The 19,880-nt window shown below is 56.9% G+C and overlaps 1 protein-coding gene across 2 annotated transcripts in view; it reads right to left on the reverse strand.

Moving 5' to 3' along the window:
* Positions 1–6,233: 6,233 nt before the first annotated feature.
* Positions 6,234–19,880, reverse strand: part of CGN (cingulin) — a 40,121-nt gene continuing 26,474 nt past the window's right edge. For both annotated transcript variants that reach the window (XM_090053019.1, XM_090053018.1), the window contains exons 17-21: positions 12,520–12,603; positions 10,288–10,406; positions 9,878–9,986; positions 9,341–9,504; positions 6,234–8,998 (exon numbers count right to left, since the gene is read on the reverse strand). In XM_090053019.1, coding sequence (XP_089909145.1) covers positions 8,857–8,998; positions 9,341–9,504; positions 9,878–9,986; positions 10,288–10,406; positions 12,520–12,603 — 618 coding nt within the window. In that variant the 3' untranslated portion in view covers positions 6,234–8,856. The remainder of the gene's footprint in view (positions 8,999–9,340; positions 9,505–9,877; positions 9,987–10,287; positions 10,407–12,519; positions 12,604–19,880) is intronic.

The raw sequence follows: 19,880 nt of genomic DNA on the forward strand, positions 1-19,880 counted from the left end.
GACTTTCCTGGGAGCACCAGGCCCAGTGCTAGGGCCCAGGCTTCTAGGAGGATGGAGACAGAGACAGAGTCCAGCAGTGCAACACAGGTGATTAGAGGTCTAAGACCTGACTGATGAAGAAAGATTGGAAGAGGTGGGATTGCTGAGCCTGGAGAAGACCGAGGCAGGATTTGATCAATCCTAGCCTTTGAATACCCTAAGGATGGTTGTGAAGAGGATGGAGACACTCTTCTCTGGGGCACGCGGAATGGGACACAGCATAGATGACACGTGGGAGGGGGGGATGTGCCCCCCCCCCAGATTGGCCCTCGCCACCCAGGGAGTGGGGGCACTGAGTGAATCACTGGCCAGTGCCCCCCTGAGATTGGCCATTGGAGTAGGGGGGACCCTTCCAGTTTTGCCACTGGCCCTGCAATTGGCCACTGATGCCCCCCCAGACTGCCACCCATGGGACATGGGGCAATGGTTTTCGGCTGCAACAAGGGATCTCAAGACTCTGCAGGTACTGTGGCAGCTGGTTGAGAATCACTGCCAGAAGAAAACCCATACGAGCCCCTGGAGTGGGCGGGGAGACCAAGAGCCCCCTTTCCCACTTGGGATTGAGTCCATCCAGGAGGTCTCAGTGCAGATGTTGAATCAAAAACCACCTGCCCACACAAGGGCTGGCACGGGTTGGGGATAGCCCGCTTTGCTGGCAGCCAGGGCTCAAACACACAGCAGGGGAAGGGAACCAGCAGAACCAGATGCAGGCGGGTGCGGATGTGCCCGCGCAGGCCAGCGCAGTGGGAGCCTCCCCTCCTCCCTGCAGAAAATCCCTTTGAGGGGGCGGCACCACAGCCCTGCCCACCGTGGGATGGAGGAGACCCAGGGTTGCAAAGCAGGGGTACGTTCCCCGGAGCCACAATGTCTTCACTGGGCATGCGGAAGAGGAGTTGTATCAGGAGCCTGGCCACAGGGTTTGGGTTCTCTGCCCCACCCAGAGAGGGAATGCAGAGTAGTGGTTAGAGCAGGGAATGCAGACTCCTGGGTTCTCAACCTGTCTTCTACTGGCAACCCAAGCACATCACCCCCTCAGCTCTGGGCCACGGTTAGAGCGGGGAAAATGCAGGCCCAGAAATGTCCCTGTGTCAGGTACATGTGACAAGACCCGTCAGGCTGTGGTCATCCTCAGCTACATCTCGAAGCAAAGGCTCCAGGATGCACAGGGACCTGCTCACCAAAGGCTGGGGGGTATAATCACTACAGCATGTACATGAAGGGAGTCAAATGCAGCCCCTGGGCTGCATCTAGCCCTAAAACCATTCCCTTGGGTCTTGCTGGTAGCCCCGCAGGCTACTGGAACTTGGAGGGTAGGGGGCAGCCACAGCAGCAGAGTTCAAGGTCCCCCCTACCCTAATAGACACAGTCATCGGTGGCAAGGAGTGAGCACGGGCTGGGCAGATACAGCTCTAGCTGCTGCCTGGCCCTGGGTCTGCTCCCTCCAGGCCCCAGCTCCACCGCAGCTGTTGCTGACTCCACAGATGAGGCCTGGGGTACACTGAGGATGGGGTAGCAGCAGGGCAGGTGGCCCATTGCCCCCAGGCTGGGTGCTATCCATCGCTCCTGCTGCCTGTGCCCTGCTGCCCAGCCTGACAGCTGCTCAGCCACAGGCTCTGCTTTGGTCCTGAAGTACCAGGACCCAGAGCCCCATGCAAACCTAAGTGCTGTGAGAGCCCGGCGTCTAAAATTATCCCTGATGCTGGCCGAGCAAGGGCAGGGCAAGGCGTGGGAGCTGGGTCAAGGTTATGTCACTACCCCTGTCCCCAAGAGAGAAACAGAAGCAGGGAGGAGGCATGCCTGAGGCCAGGGATGAACCAGTGTCAGCCCTGGAGGCGACAGCACCTGTCCCCTCAGCCCCTTTGAGGGCTCATCACACTGCTTCACGGGCACCCCCATCATGTTCCCCATCAGGGCAGCACCTCAGGTCCTCAGCCCCAGCTCACTTGGCACCAAGCAAATACCCACAAAGGGATCAGTCTTGGCCACGAGGCCTCACAGCAGATTCATCAGCCTCTTAGGCAACACGAAGCAGGCAGCTGTCAGATACCACTGGGCTAGGTGTATAAGGACCCCTCGAATTTCAGCCTCCAAGGCCAGCAAGCCAGTGCCTTCCTCCACTGAGCCAGCCCCCGCTAAGATAATAATCAGGGGGTTTTCCTGGGTCTGCCAAGTCAGAAATAAGCTCTCCCAGAGAGCCAGATAACACCGAGCCGCCCCCTCTTGCCTCTGGTACCTTGGGGCTGCTGTCAAATTCCTACCGTACCTTTGTGCCAGGGAGAGAATCGCTCCCTGGTTTTCAGGCCAAAGGGCAGAGCCTGGCTCCGTACAGATCGGTTTGCAGCCCCAGAGCCAGCAGTGCTCAATGAGTTCTTTCCCCAACTAATCAGCAAGTCACTTCCTTCCCCCATCCCCCACGCTTGCAAGGGACCTAGAATTAATGAGTGCCTCTGTCAGATAACTCTGCCCACACCTGTTCACGACACACAGCCATGGCAGGCGACCAAGTTGCAATGCAGGTCGAACTTGTCCTGGTGGTGGAATCTTATCCATGTCCGATAAGCAGCCAGGCTGACCCTGCCTTCATGACACAGTGGGAACCTGCCCTGGGTCAGTGCCCTGGAGCATCTGATGCCTGGAAACTCACCTCACAGCAACTTCCTCACATGCCCACAATCTCAGGTGGATTTAGGTGGATCTGCCTTTGGTAATGTCTGGGGGGTGGGAAGCAATGCAGTTGCACCCCTCCCCCCTTTGATCCCTGCTCCACCCAAACTTTAAAACCTGGGAAGAGCATCAACATTTCCTCAGTGCTGCCTGAATAGAAATCAGTTGACCTCAGTTTGATTCCTGCCAGTCTCTTCCCTCCACAGGTGTTAACCCCACTCTCCTTTTCAACGGCCTTGATGTTCCTCAACTCGGCCTAGCCCTTCTTCTTCAACACTGCTGTCCATCAACCCTCCCTGGTAATGTTTCTCCTATTTCACAGCCCTGCAGACTGTTCTTAGCTCTAGCTAAAACCATAACTCAGGTGTGGTCAGAAATCAACTTAGGTGTCAAAATTACTGACTGTGAAGTATTAGAAGTGTTGTCAAGAGCTCAAGGCAGCGTGTTTCTTATTCAGATTCATTTGTTTTATGAATCTGAATAAGAGACATGCATTTCACTAAAACAGCTAATGACCAGATACATTTTGACTATTTTTTGCCTGGCATTTCGCATTTTTTTAAAACTATATATAATCTAGCAGATTGGTGCATCTGCAAATAGTTCAGTCTGTATGGCGTTAGCCACCTAGCCTTAGCAAAGTGCCTAGCTTCTCCATCTGAAGACAAATGTGTCATGTCATATACCACATCATCTGCACCCCCCTTTGCAATATCCTAGATCCACCTCAATACAGCATCCATCCAGGGGCTCGATGCAGTTGAACTCAGCTGCCCTCAGGTCACACCTTTCCTTCATTCAGATTTACCTTCCAGTGCCAGGACAAATCAGGGCAATGGCAAAGCCTCACTCACCACAGTCACTGGTGCAGGACCTCTGCTCTGAGCTGCCACCTGCTGCCCTGCCGGGATCTCACGCACAAGGTTTTCTCAGTAGATCCTTTCAGGACAGACTATGGAGGGATCCCTCAAGAGACAGAGCAGCACGTTGAAAGCAACTGGAAAGACGACGTGAGGCCCACACACTTATGGCTGCAGCCGGGTGCTCTGTCTTGGTCCCGGGAACAGGGAGGCCTGTTCAGACCCTCACTGTGTGTCGCAGGCCAGGGGGACTGACTGCACTGCCCAGCTCCTGGATCCACAGGCTTCAAGCTGTTCTGAGGCTGGGAGGGGAAGGGGTTTCCCAGCCATCCTCCTGCTTGTGTCACTCTGCATTCAGGCTGCTTAAGTCCCTGCGCTCTCAGAGGACATTGGTCTTGATCAACCTCCCAGAGCTGGGGTGCAGCACAGAAAGAACAACTTGAATTCATGTTCACGAGCTCCTGGAGCAGAGATGCTGGCAAAGGGAGACGAGCTCTCTGGAGGTTGCCCTCTGATCATGCTACTGCAGCAGTGTGGCGGGGCACTCATTTTCAAGAGCAGACTCAGACCTGTGCCTCCCCCCAGCCCTGCAAGCATGCAGACCCCAGCCCCCGCAGTGGATGGCCCCGTGCAGGGTGGGGATCCCATCCCACGTGCAGAACCTGAGGCTGGGCAGGAGCCCCCAGCATCTGCTGCACAACCACCCTCCAGGCACCCTAGATCCAAGTCATCCCCATATCCTGGGGATGGGCTGAGGCAGCTGCAGGAACCAGGGCCTCTCTGTGCAGATGTCCAGCCCAGCATGGAGGGGACACCTACTGCCCTGGTGCTGCGGGCACATCCCAGCCCAAGAGCCCAGAGGCTGCTATATAACACCACCCCCTTAGCTGAGCTTTAGGGCCGTGCCAAGTTTACAGACTCCTGGTTTAGACCCATGTCAGCCAGCAGGACCTGAAGAGCCCCAGGATCATGGCCACAGCTGCTCTAAAATGTGAAGGGCCTGAACCAGCTGGCATCAGGGTGTTGAGGGAGCTAGCTGGGGTTATTGCAAGGCCCTTGGCACAGCTTTACGAGCGCTCGTGGTGCTTGGGCCAGGTGCCGGATGACTGGAAGATAGCTAACGTGGTCCCCATCTTCAAAAAAAAGGGAAGAGAGAGGACCCGGGCAACTATAGGCCCGTCAGTCTTACCTCTATCCTCGGGAAACTCTTTGAGAAGATCCTCAAGGAGCACATCTGTGATGGGCTAGTTTCAGAGATGATGCTCAAGGGCAACCAGCACGGTTTCATTAGGGGCAGGTCATGTCAGACCAACCTGATTGTCTTTTATGATCAGGTCACAAAGGCAATGGATGCAGGTGTTACCATGGACATAGTCTTTCTAGACTTCAGCAAGGCCTTTGACACCGTCTCCCACCCCATTGTCATTAAAAAACTAGGCGACTGTGGCATTGATGCCTACACAGTCAGATAGATCGCAGATTGGCTCAAGGGTCGTACTCAGAGGGTGGTGGTGGACTGGTCATATTCGACCTGGGGAAGTGGGCAGCGGAGTCCCCCAGGGCTCGGTCCTGGGGCCTGCACTGTTCAATTTCTTATTAGCAATTTGGACAACAGGGTGAAATGCAACCTGTTTAAATTCGCTGATGATACCAAAATTTGGGGTGAGGTGAGCATGCTAGTAGGGAGAGAAAGACTGCAACAAGACCTAGATAGGTTACAGGAGTGGGCTGACATAACAGGATGTGTTTCAGTACTGACAAGTGCAGGGTGCTGCACGTGAGCAGTAGAAACCAGCAGCACACTTACAGAATGGGAAACTCCCTTCTTGAGAGCAGGGAGGCAGAAAGGGATCTTGGAGTCATTATTGACTCCAGGATGAACATGGGCGGACAATGCGAGGTCACGGTTGGCAGGGCTAACCGCACCTTGTCGTGCATCCACAGGTGCATCTCAAGTAGGGCCAGGAAGGTGATCCTCTCCTTCTATGCGACACTGGTCAGGCCACAGCTGGAGTACTGTGTCCAGTTCTGTGCGCCCCATTTCAGGAGGGATGTGGACAACATTGAAAGGGTCCAGAGGAGGCCACCCGCATGATCCGGGGACTACAGGGCAGACCCTACATTGAAAGACTGCAGGACCTGAACCTGTTCAGCCTTCACAAGAGAAGGCTGAGAGAGGACCTGGTGACTGTCTATAAACTCACTAGGGGGAACCCGAAGGGTTTAGGGGAGACACTGTTTCCCCTAGCACCTGGCATGACAAGGAACAATGGACACAAATTATTAGAGAGTAGATTTAGATTAGACATCTGCAAGAACTACTTCACAGTTAGGGCAGCTAGAAGCTGGAACCAACTTCCAAGGGAAGTGGAGCTGGCTCCTACCCTGGTGATCTTTAAGAAGATGCTTGATGACTACCTGGCTGGACTCATTTGAGTCCAGTCTTTTCTCCCGCCCAGGCGGGGGGGGGGTTGGACTTGAAGATCTACAAGGTCCCTTCCAACCCTACCTCTATGATTCTATGATCTGGCCGTGGCATGAAGGCCAGGGGCACAAGCAGGTTCTAGCTGCATATCCACGCTAGGGACTGGACATCACATGGGACCTGGACCCTGACCAGCACCCCTTGCACTCCCAATTGCAGAGACTAGGTGCAGCCAGACTCAGCTTTGAATGTATAAAGTTTATTTAAAATACAAGTTTGTGGGAAGGCAGGAGAACCTGATCCATAGTCACGAGCTGCAACAGGCAGGAGTCACTTAAATGTCTCCTGTCCAAGATGCTGGCATCTGCCTTAATCCCCCACAGAGTGGTTGGCATGTGTGGGTCAAGCATCCCCTCACAGCCACAGGAGAGAGGGACCAGGCCCTCCCCATCCCCAAGCAGGTAACCCTTTCCCCCACCTTAGCACCAGGGTGAGAGCCTGGGGGACATATGTTGATGGCCCCAGCTCTGCTGCAGGTGGGTGCTAGCGCCACCTCAGCCCTGTGCAGTGCAGCCTGGAGTCACTCAGCCCAGCCAGCTCCATGCCCGTGGCCTGGGCAGCCTGTGAAGGATGCTCAGGGCTCTTCTTGTCTAGACCCACAGCCCAGGCCCAGCCAGCCCAGGCTCCTCCATGCTGGGAGTCAGTCTGGAAGGCTGGCAGCAACCCCCAAAACCTTCCTCCTGAAGCCACGGATGAACTTGTGCCACTCCAGCCATGAGCCTGCGGCCCTTGGCACGACCCAGCAAACTGTCCTGGAGCCTGTCGCTGCTCCAATACCTTCCAACTTGACCAGAGCTGTGGGCAGTTTCCCTTGGAGCTGCTGTTCCCATGGCCCATAGAGCCTTTTGCCCCATCCTTGGCATGGGGCTGTGGGGACCACTCAAAGCACCCAAGGCCTTGCTGGCATTGAGCAGATGCTGCTGTGGGTCAGGTCACAGGCCAGGACAGAAGAATCAGATAAGGTGGAGTCAGAAGGGCACAAGACTGGAGCAAGTTCAGGTGAAACCAGGCATAGGGTGTGGGGACATGAAGCCAGAGATAGTCCTTGAACTGAAACCAGTTTAAAAGCCTGTTCTAACCTCACCCCAAATTTCCACTGGGAATTTCTCTGGCTAAATCCCCCCAAGAATTAAGGCACTGGGGTCAAGGCCTGCCCTGCAGTGGGGGGGGGGGCTCAGGGCTGGAGCAGTGGATGAAGTAACTGCAGCAGGCCGGCTTTTGTGGATGGGAACAGGCAGCTGCACTGTCCAGCGAGTCCAAGGCTGGCACCCATGACAGCAGGAGCTGGGAGACCCTGGAGCTGCCTTCCAGCTTCATGTTCCTAAAAGCAAGCAGTGCCTGAGTCTACGTAGACCAGGTCACTGGACCCTAGGCTCCAATGTCACCAGTGCCTGGGTCCCAGTCAGTGGCTCCAGGGCACAGATGCAGCCCATGTATGTTGCCTCCTTGACAGTCTTTGTTCTCTCACTCATGCTAGGGGACACCAGGCAGCCAAGGCTCCACTGGGCTCCCCCTCTGGCTTCTCCAATCCCAGCCCCTTGCACAGGTAGCCACTGGCCAGGCCCTGCTCTCCCCAGACGGGTGGGCTGCCCAGCTTCAGACCTGAGCAAGAGGTGGAGGACAAGGAGATTCTGCACTGGAGACAGCCCTGGAGCCACATAGGGGACTGAGCCAGCGACACAGAAGCCACCTGCCCTAGCTAGGGGCTGCTGTAGCGTCTCACCCCCCTCACCCAGTCCATTGTCAGAAGAGGACTGGGGCAAGACAGAGAACTGGGCAAGACAGAGGGGAATGGGGAAAGAAGCACATCAGTGCTAAGGCTGGACCCCAAGCACCCCCAGGGATTGCCACAGGCCAAAGACCCTTGGCTTTTCCACTCCAGGGTCTAGATAGACTCAGGACTCATTACAAAGGCACACAGGTGCCCAGCTAAGCACTGACCTCCAGCTGAGAGCACCTGAGGGGCATGACTAGGAGCCAGGCTGAGCCTGGTGAGGAGGCACCTAGTGACCTACAACAGCCAGGGGGGGCAACAGTGTCCAGCAGGTCCCTGCCAGTGGCAGTGTGTAGCAGGTGCACATACACCCCAAGAGTGCTGGTGCACCCCAACAGCCAGCGTTCTCTGCTTTAGGCGATGAGTGGGGGAGGCAGGCAAGAGCGCTGGTGCCCCCCCTGAGAGCACCAGCCAGGGAGTGGGGTGCCAGGGGAAGAGAGGGAGTGTTCTCCTGGAGCCAATCGTATCAACCCAGAACCCCCCATGGTCAGTGCAATCCCACCCACACCAGTTGCCGACTGGCGGCTGTGGCGGCAAGTGCCCCCACAAGTCAGGAGGCACCAATCACCCATGGTCTCTGCCACACTTCTCCATTAAGGGCAGAGCCAGAAACACAGCCCTCTCTGAGCCCCAGGGGCCACCGTCCTCTCCTATTGCACACCCATGCCCACACATATATTCTACCCTCCACCCCCCATGTACAAAAATATTCGGTTAAGATATGAGCTGTCCATCCTTAAAGCGATGCCCTGAGAACAAAGAACAGTCAAATAGGATTTGCTGGGGTATCTGCACCCATTTCCTTCTGTCCCTACCCTGACAAGAATTAACCCAGAACACCAGCCTGCCCTTCCTTCATGGGATTATTGCTAGAGTTCACAACCAGGCCTGGTGCCATGGCTGGCTGACAGCTCCTTCAACGTGGCTGGTGTCCCGGTCAACTCCGTGCCGAGGAGGCATTTTCCCTTCAAGAGAAGCTGGGTCTGGCCTTTGTCCAAGGCAGGAGCCTGGCTTGGCCCCCAGCATGGCAGCCGCTAGCATGAGCTGGTCTGCAGGTTTGCCTCAGTCAGCAGTGAGGCGATAGAGGACGGGCCATAAGCGCTGTCAAACTCTTCATCCGAGCTCAACTGGTCATCCTTCAGTGAAGCTTCTGCAGCCGAGCGTGCTGCTTTGCGCCTGGTGGGAGGGGAGAAGATAAAAAGGGAATCGTTGCTGGCACGGAACAGCCCTGAGCCTGAATGTAACTAGGAGTAACAGAAGTTGGGCACCTAAACCCTCTAGGAGCAGAACACCTCCATCCCTCGCAACCCATAGAAAGATCTGGGCCTGTTGCTCCAGTCCTTCCTTTAGGGACTGGTTGAGCTGGGAAGAGCAGGGAGCTGGCTGGCTGGCAGGGGCTGGCTGGGTGTGGTTACCCCAAGGGAGCTGTGTTCTGGGCCAGGGCATGGGACCATGGTGAGGGCCCCAGGAATGATGGAGAGTCAGACAGCATGAGGGATCCCGGGAAATGCTCCTCACCAGGCCTCCTTCTCCAGGGCCTTGACACGGTTCTGTAGCTGCTCGTTGAGCTCGTGCTGCTCCTCCAGCTCCCGCTGTGCTTTCTTCCTGGCGCCCTCCAAGCGCTCGATCTCCTCCTCTGCCTCGTCCACCTGCCGCTTGAGGGCTTTGACACGCAGGCTCAGCTGCAGGACATGGGCAGGCATGGGGCAGGCTGGGCTGGGCTGAGGGGGTGACCCACTAGCCCCAGGCTGCCACACCCCCTCCCTGCGCAAGGTTCAGAATATGCACGCGGGCATCTCATGGAACAGGCATGAGTAAGGGCCTAGGTTTGTGTTGCAGGCCTGAGGCCCGCCCACCCCACAAGCGGCCTGGGGGTCGGTTATGTAAACGGCGACGCACACTCCCCAGCTCTGGCAGGGCATGCAGGCTTCCCCGGGTCCCCACCCACCAAGCACCCGGGAAGTGGCTGCCATGAATAACAGTGGAAAGAGATGTGCAAGCAGGGGAGGGCTGGGAACATAGGGGGCAGCATGCGTGCACACGTGCATATCACACCTGGTCCTTCTGGTCATTCACGTGCTGCCTCTCGTCATCGATCTGGATCGTCAGCTCCTTCACCTTCCGCTCCAGCTTGCGGTTGGAAGACACCAGCGCGTTCTTCTCCCTGGGAGCACATTGGATGTGCAGCTTTGCTCAGGCATGTGGCACTCACCTGCCTGTCAGTCACAGGCCGATGTCCCTTGTGATACTGGGGCCCCATGCATGGGGAGGGGGGTGACTGCTACACCCCTTATGGGCTCTGCTTCACTTTCCCCTCATTGTTACAGGGACCCATGACCTCTCCGGGCAGAGGAGTAGCAAGACTTGGCCCTTGGTTTGGCTTCTCCATGTGGGATATGGCTACACCAGTCCCACCAGTATGAGGTGCCTTCTTGGGCGCCAGGGTCCCCGAGTCTCTGCTTTACCTCTCCTCGGCCTGCAGCTTGTCCTGCAGCTCTTGGACCCGTGACTCCAGCTGCGTCAGGCTGGCGCTGGGTTTCTGCAGCCCCTCTGAGCTGGTCAGACGGCTCTTCAGGTCCTTGTTCTGGCAAGAGACATTGGAGACAGTGAGCAAGCCCCGTGCCTGCGGTGAGGGTGTGACCCTGGGCTCCTCTCCTCTTACATAAGCCCTGGTAGTGAGTCAGGCCTGGAGCTCCCTTTCCCAAAGGGATTTAACAAGCAGGGTTATATAATGGCAATTAGGAGCAGGGCCAGCTGGGCGTGGACACAGCCGTGAGCGGGAGGGACCTGGGCACCAAGAACAGGCGGTGCCCTCACCCCTGCCGCATGCTGGAATGTGCCAGGGGTGTGACGGCCCCATCGCCAGGGGACAGCAATGTCTGCTGGGGCCAGGCTCCCCAGAGTTGGGGCCTCTACTGTGTCTGCCCTCATTATGGCCCAAAAAGAAGGGTGTGAATGCACCACACGCAGTCTCCCATGGGCATACACTGCATCCATGTTGCCATGGGCACAGACCTGCATGCACACACCTGCACCCAGGGACACAGACATGCACGCATACACAGGCTCCCATGGGCATGCAGTTTGGGTGCAACAGCCTTCAGCTTGGGGCCTCTTGACAAGGGCACTGTGCAGAGCAGAGCTCAGTTCCACTGCGCAGGTCGTTCATCTGCCTCCACCGCCCAGAGCACAGGTCACCCACTGGAGACGGACTCTGCCTCCCCCCAGTGGCACTAGGAAGAGTTAGGGAGGTCTCCAGCCCATCCCACTTGATGCAGCTGGCAGAACTGTCCCTCCTAGGCTGGACCGCAGGCCTCACAGGAAGAGAGATAAGAGGCCTCCAGAAAGTCGGATCAGTGCCCTGCTCCTGCACCCCAACTGTGGCTGTCCTGGCTAAACCACAGACACAGAACAAGAACAGCTTGAGGAGCTCCTCTTAAATCAGCCTGACTCACCTGCGGCTGGCATGCAGTTGCATGACAGGGGCCCGCACAGCGCAAGCACAGGCAGGTGGCCAGAGCACATGGGACAGAGCAGCTTCATACATGCTGGGGAGCTAGGAACCTGCCTGCTAGATGTAGCCAGCAGTGCCAGAGCTGCCACAGGCAAGGAACAGCTGCCTCATGGACCCTAGTGCCATCCAAAACACTCAGTGCCAGGTGTGGGCTCAGGGGGCATCTCCATGTCAGCACCTCCCCCAGCCTCAGGCCTCCTGGGCTCAAAAGGGGCATGCCAGAGAGCTGAGAGCCTCTGTGGTTTGGGGTGCAACTGCTTTCACTGCCTGCCGGGAGCCTCAGTAGCTGCACTGCATGAAGCTCACAGTGGCCAGGCCACTGCAAGCAAGTACCATGGTACAGACAGAGGCACTGATGCTGCCGACAGCAGCTGCCAGCAGCTTCCTGGGGAGGGAGCCGTGCCCCAGGATGGCCAGGACTGCTGCGGGTGCTTGGTCCTGTGCACACTGTGTTGTAGGCCAGGGCTCAGCTCTTAGCCCCAGGCCCAACCCAGGCCTAAGATGGCTGCACTGGGGACCCTGCTGGGCTGGCGTCACCTTGGAGAAGCCAGAACGCCCCCCTGGATGGCTGCTTCGCCATGCTGTAGGGTTCTCCTGGGTCTGAAGGACGGAGCAAAGCCAGGCCACCTTTCTTGCTCAGGGCAGTGCTGTGCCTGGCTTTGCTCCACCCTCCAGGCCCAGAGGCCAAGGTAACCTTGGGCTTTAACTCAGTGCACGTGGGTACCCTTCTCCCTGGCTCCTCCTACTTTAAGACCTTGGAGGGGGGCAGATGGCTGGATTCCCTCTCGCCTGAAGCATCTCTGCCCCAAGAGCTCATGATCATGGCTGCAAGACAAAGTATCAGCAGACCTGGGAGGGGATAGAAGAGTGAGGAGATGGGTGCAGGAAGCAAAGCTGGCAGCTGATGCCCAACACAGGATGGGGGGGAAGAGGGAGAAGAGAATGGGGCTGCTGCCCCCCACAGGCTACTTCCCCAATACAGGCAGGATCATTCCCTGCAGGACACGGCATTTTGCACCACACAGATCCACAACTCCAGCCCTCCCACCTGGGGTCGATTCCTTGCCTGGGGGGCAGGAAAAAAAAAACTTGCGGGCAGTGCCTCTGCCCAGGCTGGAGGAAGTGACCTGCTCTCCAGCCCCAGCACCATCAAACTGGGAGCAGCAGCATGGCACAGCCGTACCTGCCTCTCCAGGGAGATCTTGTCACACTCGAGGTCCTGGCGGCTGGAGCGTTCCTGCAGCAGCTCTGCCCGCAGCTGGTCGATCTGCAAGGGTGGGGGAAGGTCAGGGGAGGTTAGTCCCAGGTCTCATCTCTGGTCACAACCTGGTGCCTCAGCCTTTGTTGAGGGCAGCCCTGCAAGACAGCACTGCCCATGCAGCTGGTGGGCTCCAGCTGTCAGGGTGAGATGCTACAGAGGGCCAGGGACTCTTTAGTTGCATAGAGCCCTATTTTCACCTTGGCTACAAAGCAGGGATTACATTTGCCCATCACCAAGACTTGCAATGCTAGGGCCTGTGTGACAAAGAGAGAGAATCACACAGGCCAAACCGTGGCCAAGCTTGGGAGCTGCTCTCTGGATGGGCCCATAAACACAGCCTCCCACGACCAGCTGCATGTCCCCTCCAGGTCCCATGGGCATGACAGGAGCTGAAGGCTCGGAAGGGCAGCGAGTCCAGCTCCACCACAGCCTGCGGCCGCAAGAGCAGGCCCCAAAGCATGGGCACAAGGGGATGCGTCCAGCTCTAACCCTAACCCTAACCCACCCCCTGCTCCCCACAGCCAATTTAGTTTTATGTCCTGGGGAGCCTTCGGGGTGTAGAGATAGGCAGCTGTGTTAGCCTGAAGTCATTCAGAAGGCAGGGCAGACGTGCATCTTCTGGGCATAGATAGATGTTGCCACAGGTATTGTTATGATGCACAGATGCATGTGTATTTCTGACGGTGCAAAAGCCAAGCAACCATGTTTGTGCCCCTTGTCGTGCCTAAAATCTTTGGCTGTGATGCAAGCCATACGGATCTATGCTGTCACGTGGTGGTCAACATCTGCTGCAAGGTGGGAGATGGCAGGCAGCACTGGGGCTGCCCATGTTCTCCAGTTATCCTGGGCAGGCATTTGCAGCTTCAGAGGCCCAATCCTGTGTGTCCCAAGAACTCCCATTCCTGGGGTGCACAGGATCAGGTCCTAGGGGCCTCGGAGACGAGACAGAACTGATGAGGAAGGGCTAGAAGACCTGGGGTTATTGAGCCTGGAGAAAAGAAGACTGGGGGGTGGGATTTAATAGTTCCTCATCTACAGCCTCAGTTTCCCCTGCTGCAGCTTGAGGTTGTTGCTCCTAGCCCTGTCCCCAGCAGCCACAGAGAAAAGCCCAACTCCATCCTTTCTGGCATCACCCTTCAGGGATTTGAGGACTTTCTGGCAATGAGAGTGGTTGAGCATGAGAACAGGCACCTCGAGGTGGTGGAATCTCCATCTTAGGAAGCTTTCGAGAGCAGACCAGACAGACATGGCGCTGGGATGGTTTGGACAGGACTGATCCTGCCTCAAGCAGGTCCAAAGGAGGCCACCCGAATGATCCGGGGACAACAGGGCAGACCCTACAATGAGAGACTGCAGGACCTGAACCTGTTCAGCCTTCAAAAGAAAAGGCTGAGGGGGGACCTGGTGACAGTCTATAAACTCACTAGGGGGGACCAGAAGGGTTTGGGAGAGACCTTGTTTCCCTTGTTATGCCAGGGGGCGCAAGGGAATAACGGCCACAAGTTGTTGGAGAGGAGGTTTAGATTAGACATCATAGATTTTCATAGATTTCATAGACATTAGGGCTGGAAGGGACCTCGGGAGATCATCGAGTCCAGCCCCCTGCCCAAAGGGCAGGAAGTCAGCTGGGGTCATAGGATCCCAGCAAGATAAGCATCCAATTTACTCTTGAAGGTGTTCAATGTAGGTGCTTGAACCACCTCCGCTGGCAGACTGTTCCAGACCTTGGGGGTTCGGACAGTAAAGAAATTCTTCCTTATGTCCAGCCTGAAACGGTCTTGCAGGAGTTTGTGACCGTTCAACCTCATCATCCCTTGGGGCGCTCTGGTGAACAGACGTTCTCCCAGATCCTGGTGGTCACCCCGATAAACTTATAGGTGGCCATCAGATCACCCCTGAGCCTGTGCTTTTGCAGGCTAAAGAGTCCCATGGCTCTCAGCCTGTTATCGTAAGATCTGTTTTCCTGACCTCTGATCATGCGTGTGGCTCTCCTCTGGACTCTCTCAAGCTTCTCCACATCCTTTTTGAATTGTGGAGCCCAAAACTGGACGCAGTACTCCAGCTGCGACCTCACCAAGGCCAAGTACAAGGGGAGAATGGCGTCCCGGGATTTGCTCGAGAAGCATCTATGGATGCATGCCAGCATTTTGGTCGCTTTACTAGCCGCAGCATCGCATTGCAGGCTCATGTTCATCTTGTGGTCAATGATGACCCCCAAGTCTCTTTCTTCTGTAGTGTGTAGTGCTAACCAACATAGCACTACCGAGCCTATAAGGAAGCTGCAGGTTTTTCCTCCCAAGGTGGGGAGCCTTGCATTTTTCGGTGTTAAACACCATGAGGTTCTCGTCTGCCCATTTGCTGAGCTTGTCCAGGTCAGCCTGGATCACCCGCCTATCTTCTGGCGTGGATGCTTTGCCCCAAAGTTTGGTGTCATCGGCGAACTTGGCCAGTCCACTCCTGACTCCAATGTCCACATCGTTAATGAAGATGTTGAACAGTATGGGTCCCAGGACAGAGCCTTGAGGGACCCCACTGGTCACAGGGCACCATGATGAGTGACTGCCAGCAATCACAACCCTCTGGGTACGACCACGAAGCCAATTTCCCAGCCAGCGGATCGTGGTGGAGCCAAGGCCACAACCGGCCAGTTTGGCCAAGAGGTGATCATGGGATACCAGATCAAAAGCTTTTTTGAAGTCAAGATATATGACATCAATCTCTTCTCCCTCGTCCAGGTGATAGGTCACCTGGTCATAGAAGGAAATGCGATTGGTCAAACAAGACCTACCCGCAACAAATCCGTGCTGGCTATCACTTAGGATGTTAGCCTGGGCCAGTCCCTCAAGGATGGCCTCCTTAATAAACTTTTCTAAGATCTTCCCCAGGATAGAAGTCAGGCTAATGGGCCTGTAGTTAGCCGGATCCACTCTCCTCCCTTTCTTGAAGATCGGCACCACATTGGCCTTCTTCCAGTCTTCAGGCACTACACCAGAGCACCAGGAGTTTTCAAAGACCCGTGCCAGGGGCTGGGCTATGACGCTCGCCAGCTCCTTGAGTACCCTGGGGTGCAGGTTGTCAGGGCCGGCTGACTTGAAGGTATCCAGCTTCTCAAGGTGTTCCTTCACGAGGTCAGCATTGATGGAGGGTAGGGGATCCCCCTCACCCAGATTTCCCTGTCCCATAGCAGGCATGGGCATCCCGTGTGACTGATGAAAGACTGACGCAAAGTACCTATTTAATAGGTTGGCTTTTTCCTGGGCGTCAGCTGTCAGTTGCCCCATCTGGTTTAGCAGGGGTCCAACATTGCCCTTGCTCTTCCTCTGGCTCGCCACATATCTGAAAAAGGACTTTTTGTTGTCCGTGATGCCTGAAGCTAGTTGGAGTTCAGTTGCAGCCTTGGCTTTCCTGGTTTGGTCCCTGCAGGACCGGACCAGCGCGGAGTAATCCTCCTTGGAGGTGAATCCCGTCCTCCATCCTTTGTAGGCTTTCCTTTTTAGCCACAATAGGTCCGCTAGGTCCCTGGAGAGCCAGGGGGGCTGCTGTGCCTTCTTGCTGCCTTTCTTCCGTGTTGGAATAGATTTAGCTTGTGCACTGAGGATCGCTTCCTTGAGAAGCAACCACTCTTCTTGAACTCCCATCTCCCTGGGGTCATGGTCCCTGAGGGCCTGACCGACTAGCCTCTTGAGCTTGTCAAAGTCGGCTTTTCTGAAGTCAAGGACTTCTGTGTTGCTGACTGACTTGCCAGCTTTACAGCAGATGGTGAAGGTGATCAGCTCGTGGTCGCTGTCACCCAACTTCCCATCAATCACTAGGTCGCCGATTAGGTCATCCCCCGTAGCCAGTACCAGGTCAAGCAGCGCTTTGCCTCTCGTTGGCCCATAGACTTCTTGAGTCAGGTAGAGGTCATCCACGCACGAGAGAAAGCTTTGCGCCCGCTCAGATTTAGCTGAGTGATCTTCCCACGAGATGTCCGGGTAATTGAAGTCACCCACGACAACCAAGGTCCTGGAGCAAGCGGCCTCAGTCAGTTCCCGGGCGAACTCCTGGTCAAGCTCGGGACTTTGAGTGGGAGGTCTGTAGTAGACTCCCACCGTTGTGTCCCCTGTGCCGAATTCCCCACGAATTTTTACCCAGAGGGTCTCTAGCTGTCCATGCCGGTCGCCAACATCAGCTTGCAGGGACATGTAGCTTTCCTTCACATAGAGAGCTACACCCCCGCCCCTTTTGTCAACACGATCCCTCCTGTACAGGGTATAGCCCTCTATACCCGTGGTCCAGTCATGGGTGGAGTCCCACCAGGTCTCCATTATCCCAATGACATCATATTTCTTTGCACTGAGCAGGAGGACGAGCTCGTCCTGCTTGTTGCCCAGGCTCCTGGCATTAGTGTACAGGCAGGCAAGTGTGCCCTTGGGGGCTCTCGCCTTGCCCACAGATTGTGCCAGGGCTGGGGCAGGGGTGGGCTCCCTTAAGTGCCCCCTTAAGTGCCTTGGTCCGCTGGCTTTGCAAGGGCTGTTCAGCAGGCCAGCAGGGGCAGTAGTCCCCCCATCCCCCAGCAGGCTTAGTTTAAAGCCCGGTGGAGCAGGTCAGCCAGCCTGGCTGAGAAGAGCCTCCTCGCCAGGGGAGAGAGGTGGAGGCCATCTCTTCCCAGCAGCTCGCTGCCTCTCTCTCCAAAGAGCGGGCTGTGGTCATGGAAGCCAAAGCCTTCCCAATAACACCAGCGCCGCAGTCTTTGGTTCACCACGTAGATCCTCCTTTCCCTCCTCAGCCCATAGCCCGAGACTGGGAGGATCGAGGAAAACACCACCTGAGCTCCCAGACCCCTAAGCCCCGCTCCCAACTCCCTGTAGCTCCTCATGACCTGGCTGGGGGTGCTCCGAGCCGTGTCATTGGTGCCCACGTGAATAAGGAGCATGGGGTAGTGGTCTGTGGGACGGAGGAGCTGCAGGGTCCTCTCCGCAATGTCTCGGATGCGGGCCCCCGGGAAGCAGCAGACTTCCCGGGCTAAGGGGTCGGGGCAGCAGATTGGGCCCTCAGTCCCCCACAGGATGGAGTCTCCCACAACAACACCTTTCGCTTTGTCTTGGGGAGAGCGGGGCCAGTAGCTGCGGTCGAGCCTGGGTTGCCTGCGGGAGCCGGCAACTGCGCAGGCTCTGCTGGGGCTGCAAGAGGTGCGAACCTGTTGCTAAGCTCCGGCGGGGCAGGGGCCTTGGTGCGGCGGGCCTTTGGGCCCTTGACCACCTTGGTCCATGCCCCTGACTGGGCAGAGCGGGAGGTCCCAGAGTCCTCCTTGGTCCTGGAGGGAGACGGAGCTCTCCCCTGTGGCTCCCGGGGGAGAAGGGCCTGGCAGTAGGAGGCTATCTCCTGCTCGCAGTCCCTGATGGCACGCAGTCTCTGGACTGTGGCCTGGAGCTCCTCCAGCTGGCGCGCCAGAGACCCCAGTAGGGAGCAGACCCCGCAAGGGGACGGGGCCATGCTCCCAGGCCCCAGAGCCTGAAAAAGGGACAGGCAGCCCCTGCAGCCAAGAGCCAGGGGCCCCGTCTGCGTGGAGCCCGGGACCCTGGGCTCCGTCTGGGCGGCCGTCTCTGAGGTGTCCAGTGGAGGGGCCGCAGAGGCCGAGGGACCCTCGGGGTGCGGCGCGTGCCCATCCGTGTCATGCCTCTGGTAGGCTGGCTACAGCTGGGGCTGGCTATGGCTGGGGGGGTCGCAGGCAGGGTCTCATGCCCTCCCACGCCCTCCCCTGCGTGAACTCCGCGCTAACTCGAGCGCCTGTTTACGCAGCCTGTTCGCGCGACTCTGGTGGTGGGGCTCCCTGGGGGGCGGGGGCTTAACCCCCCCTCCCCTCCCCCGCACCAGGCAGCGGCCTCCTCCCAGCAAGCGAGGAGTTAACCCCTTCCCACCACGAGCCCGCTTACCTCCGGCTGTGCTGGGGGTCGGCAGGGGGCTCGGCGGCTGCTGAGGGGGTGTCTGGGGGGCTTCGGGGGAGTGGGGGCGCAGCGGGCTTCACCCGCGCGTCTCTCACCAGTCCAGAGCCTAGACTGGGGGGTGGGATTTAATAATAGTTCCTCATCTACAGCCTTACCCCAGACAAGTGCCCATCTCACCTATACCTACAACTACAGCCCTGGCACAAGACTACAAGGCCCATTGCCCCAAGAGCCCCCGAACTTGCCCCAGGTAAAGCAGGGGGATGAGGGCTGGCAGTGTCCTGCTGCTGAAAGGGGTATTGAAATGCTCTCATGAGATCCAAGGCGAAGGCCATGCCCTCTGCTACAGAGGCTAGCACAGACTGGGGGGTTTTGCCTGACCGGGGGTAACCACTGGACTGCAAAACTCAGGGCAGGGAGAGACTGCAGTAAAGCAACTCTAGCTACACTTGAAGGCAGTCTTAAGAGTTAATAAGCCACACCCCCACAAGACAGACAAGTCATCAACAACCTCCTCCCAGCCAACCTCCTCCCAGCCCCTTTAAAACCCTCCTCAGTGCAATTCAATTGCCCTCACAGTGTCAGAGCAATACAGCAGCAGTAGTGGCCAGGATGGGGTGTACAGAGGCCATAGGCTATGCTAGCAGCTAATAGGACTTTGGGGCTGTTAATGAGCTCTCTCAGAGATGTCTCCCCCCTCTCCTCCCCTTTGGATTTTCTGACCATTACAGATTTTGTTGCCAAACACAACCATAGCCCAGTGCTTCTCGGATAGCACCAGCCACAGACTCCAGCAGCAAGAGGGAGACCTGCAAGGGAGAATATTTATGGCAGCTCTGCTGATTTTGCCTGTTGAGCTTGGAGAAAGGAGAGATAACAAGGGGTAAAACAAGTGTCGAAGTGAGGCGAGAACAAGTACTGCAGGGAGCTGTCATATCAGTCGCCCCTACTCAGAGGTTGCCAGGAACATGTGGTTTGATGGAAACCTGCACAGCCAGATGCTACAACCGTTTTACAGAACAGGAAACTGAGGCAAGAAGGAAGGGACCTGGATGAGGCTGCACAGAGGATTGTATTCCAAAGCCAGGAGTCACAAGGCCCTGGCTCCGAGGCCCTGGGGTCTGGACAGGGCCGGGCTGTAGGCATAACAGCACGCTGGGGCTAGACATGAGGTTTATCTCAGGTCCAACTGTCCTGAGACAATTCTTTCTACATGCAACTTGAATGGCGATTAACTCAAGTTAGCTCCAATTGACCCAGAGGGAAAAAGAAGGTGCTATCACAGTACTTTACAGGCTTCTGAGCAGTCTCCAGTTCCAGCACCCCCCAGCTGTCCTATCTAGTCTGTCTATGAAG

Source organism: Crocodylus siamensis, chromosome 6 (genome assembly GCF_052110815.1).
Source record: "Crocodylus siamensis isolate JL-2025a chromosome 6, ASM5211081v1, whole genome shotgun sequence".
Classification (NCBI taxonomy): Eukaryota; Metazoa; Chordata; order Crocodylia; family Crocodylidae; genus Crocodylus; species Crocodylus siamensis.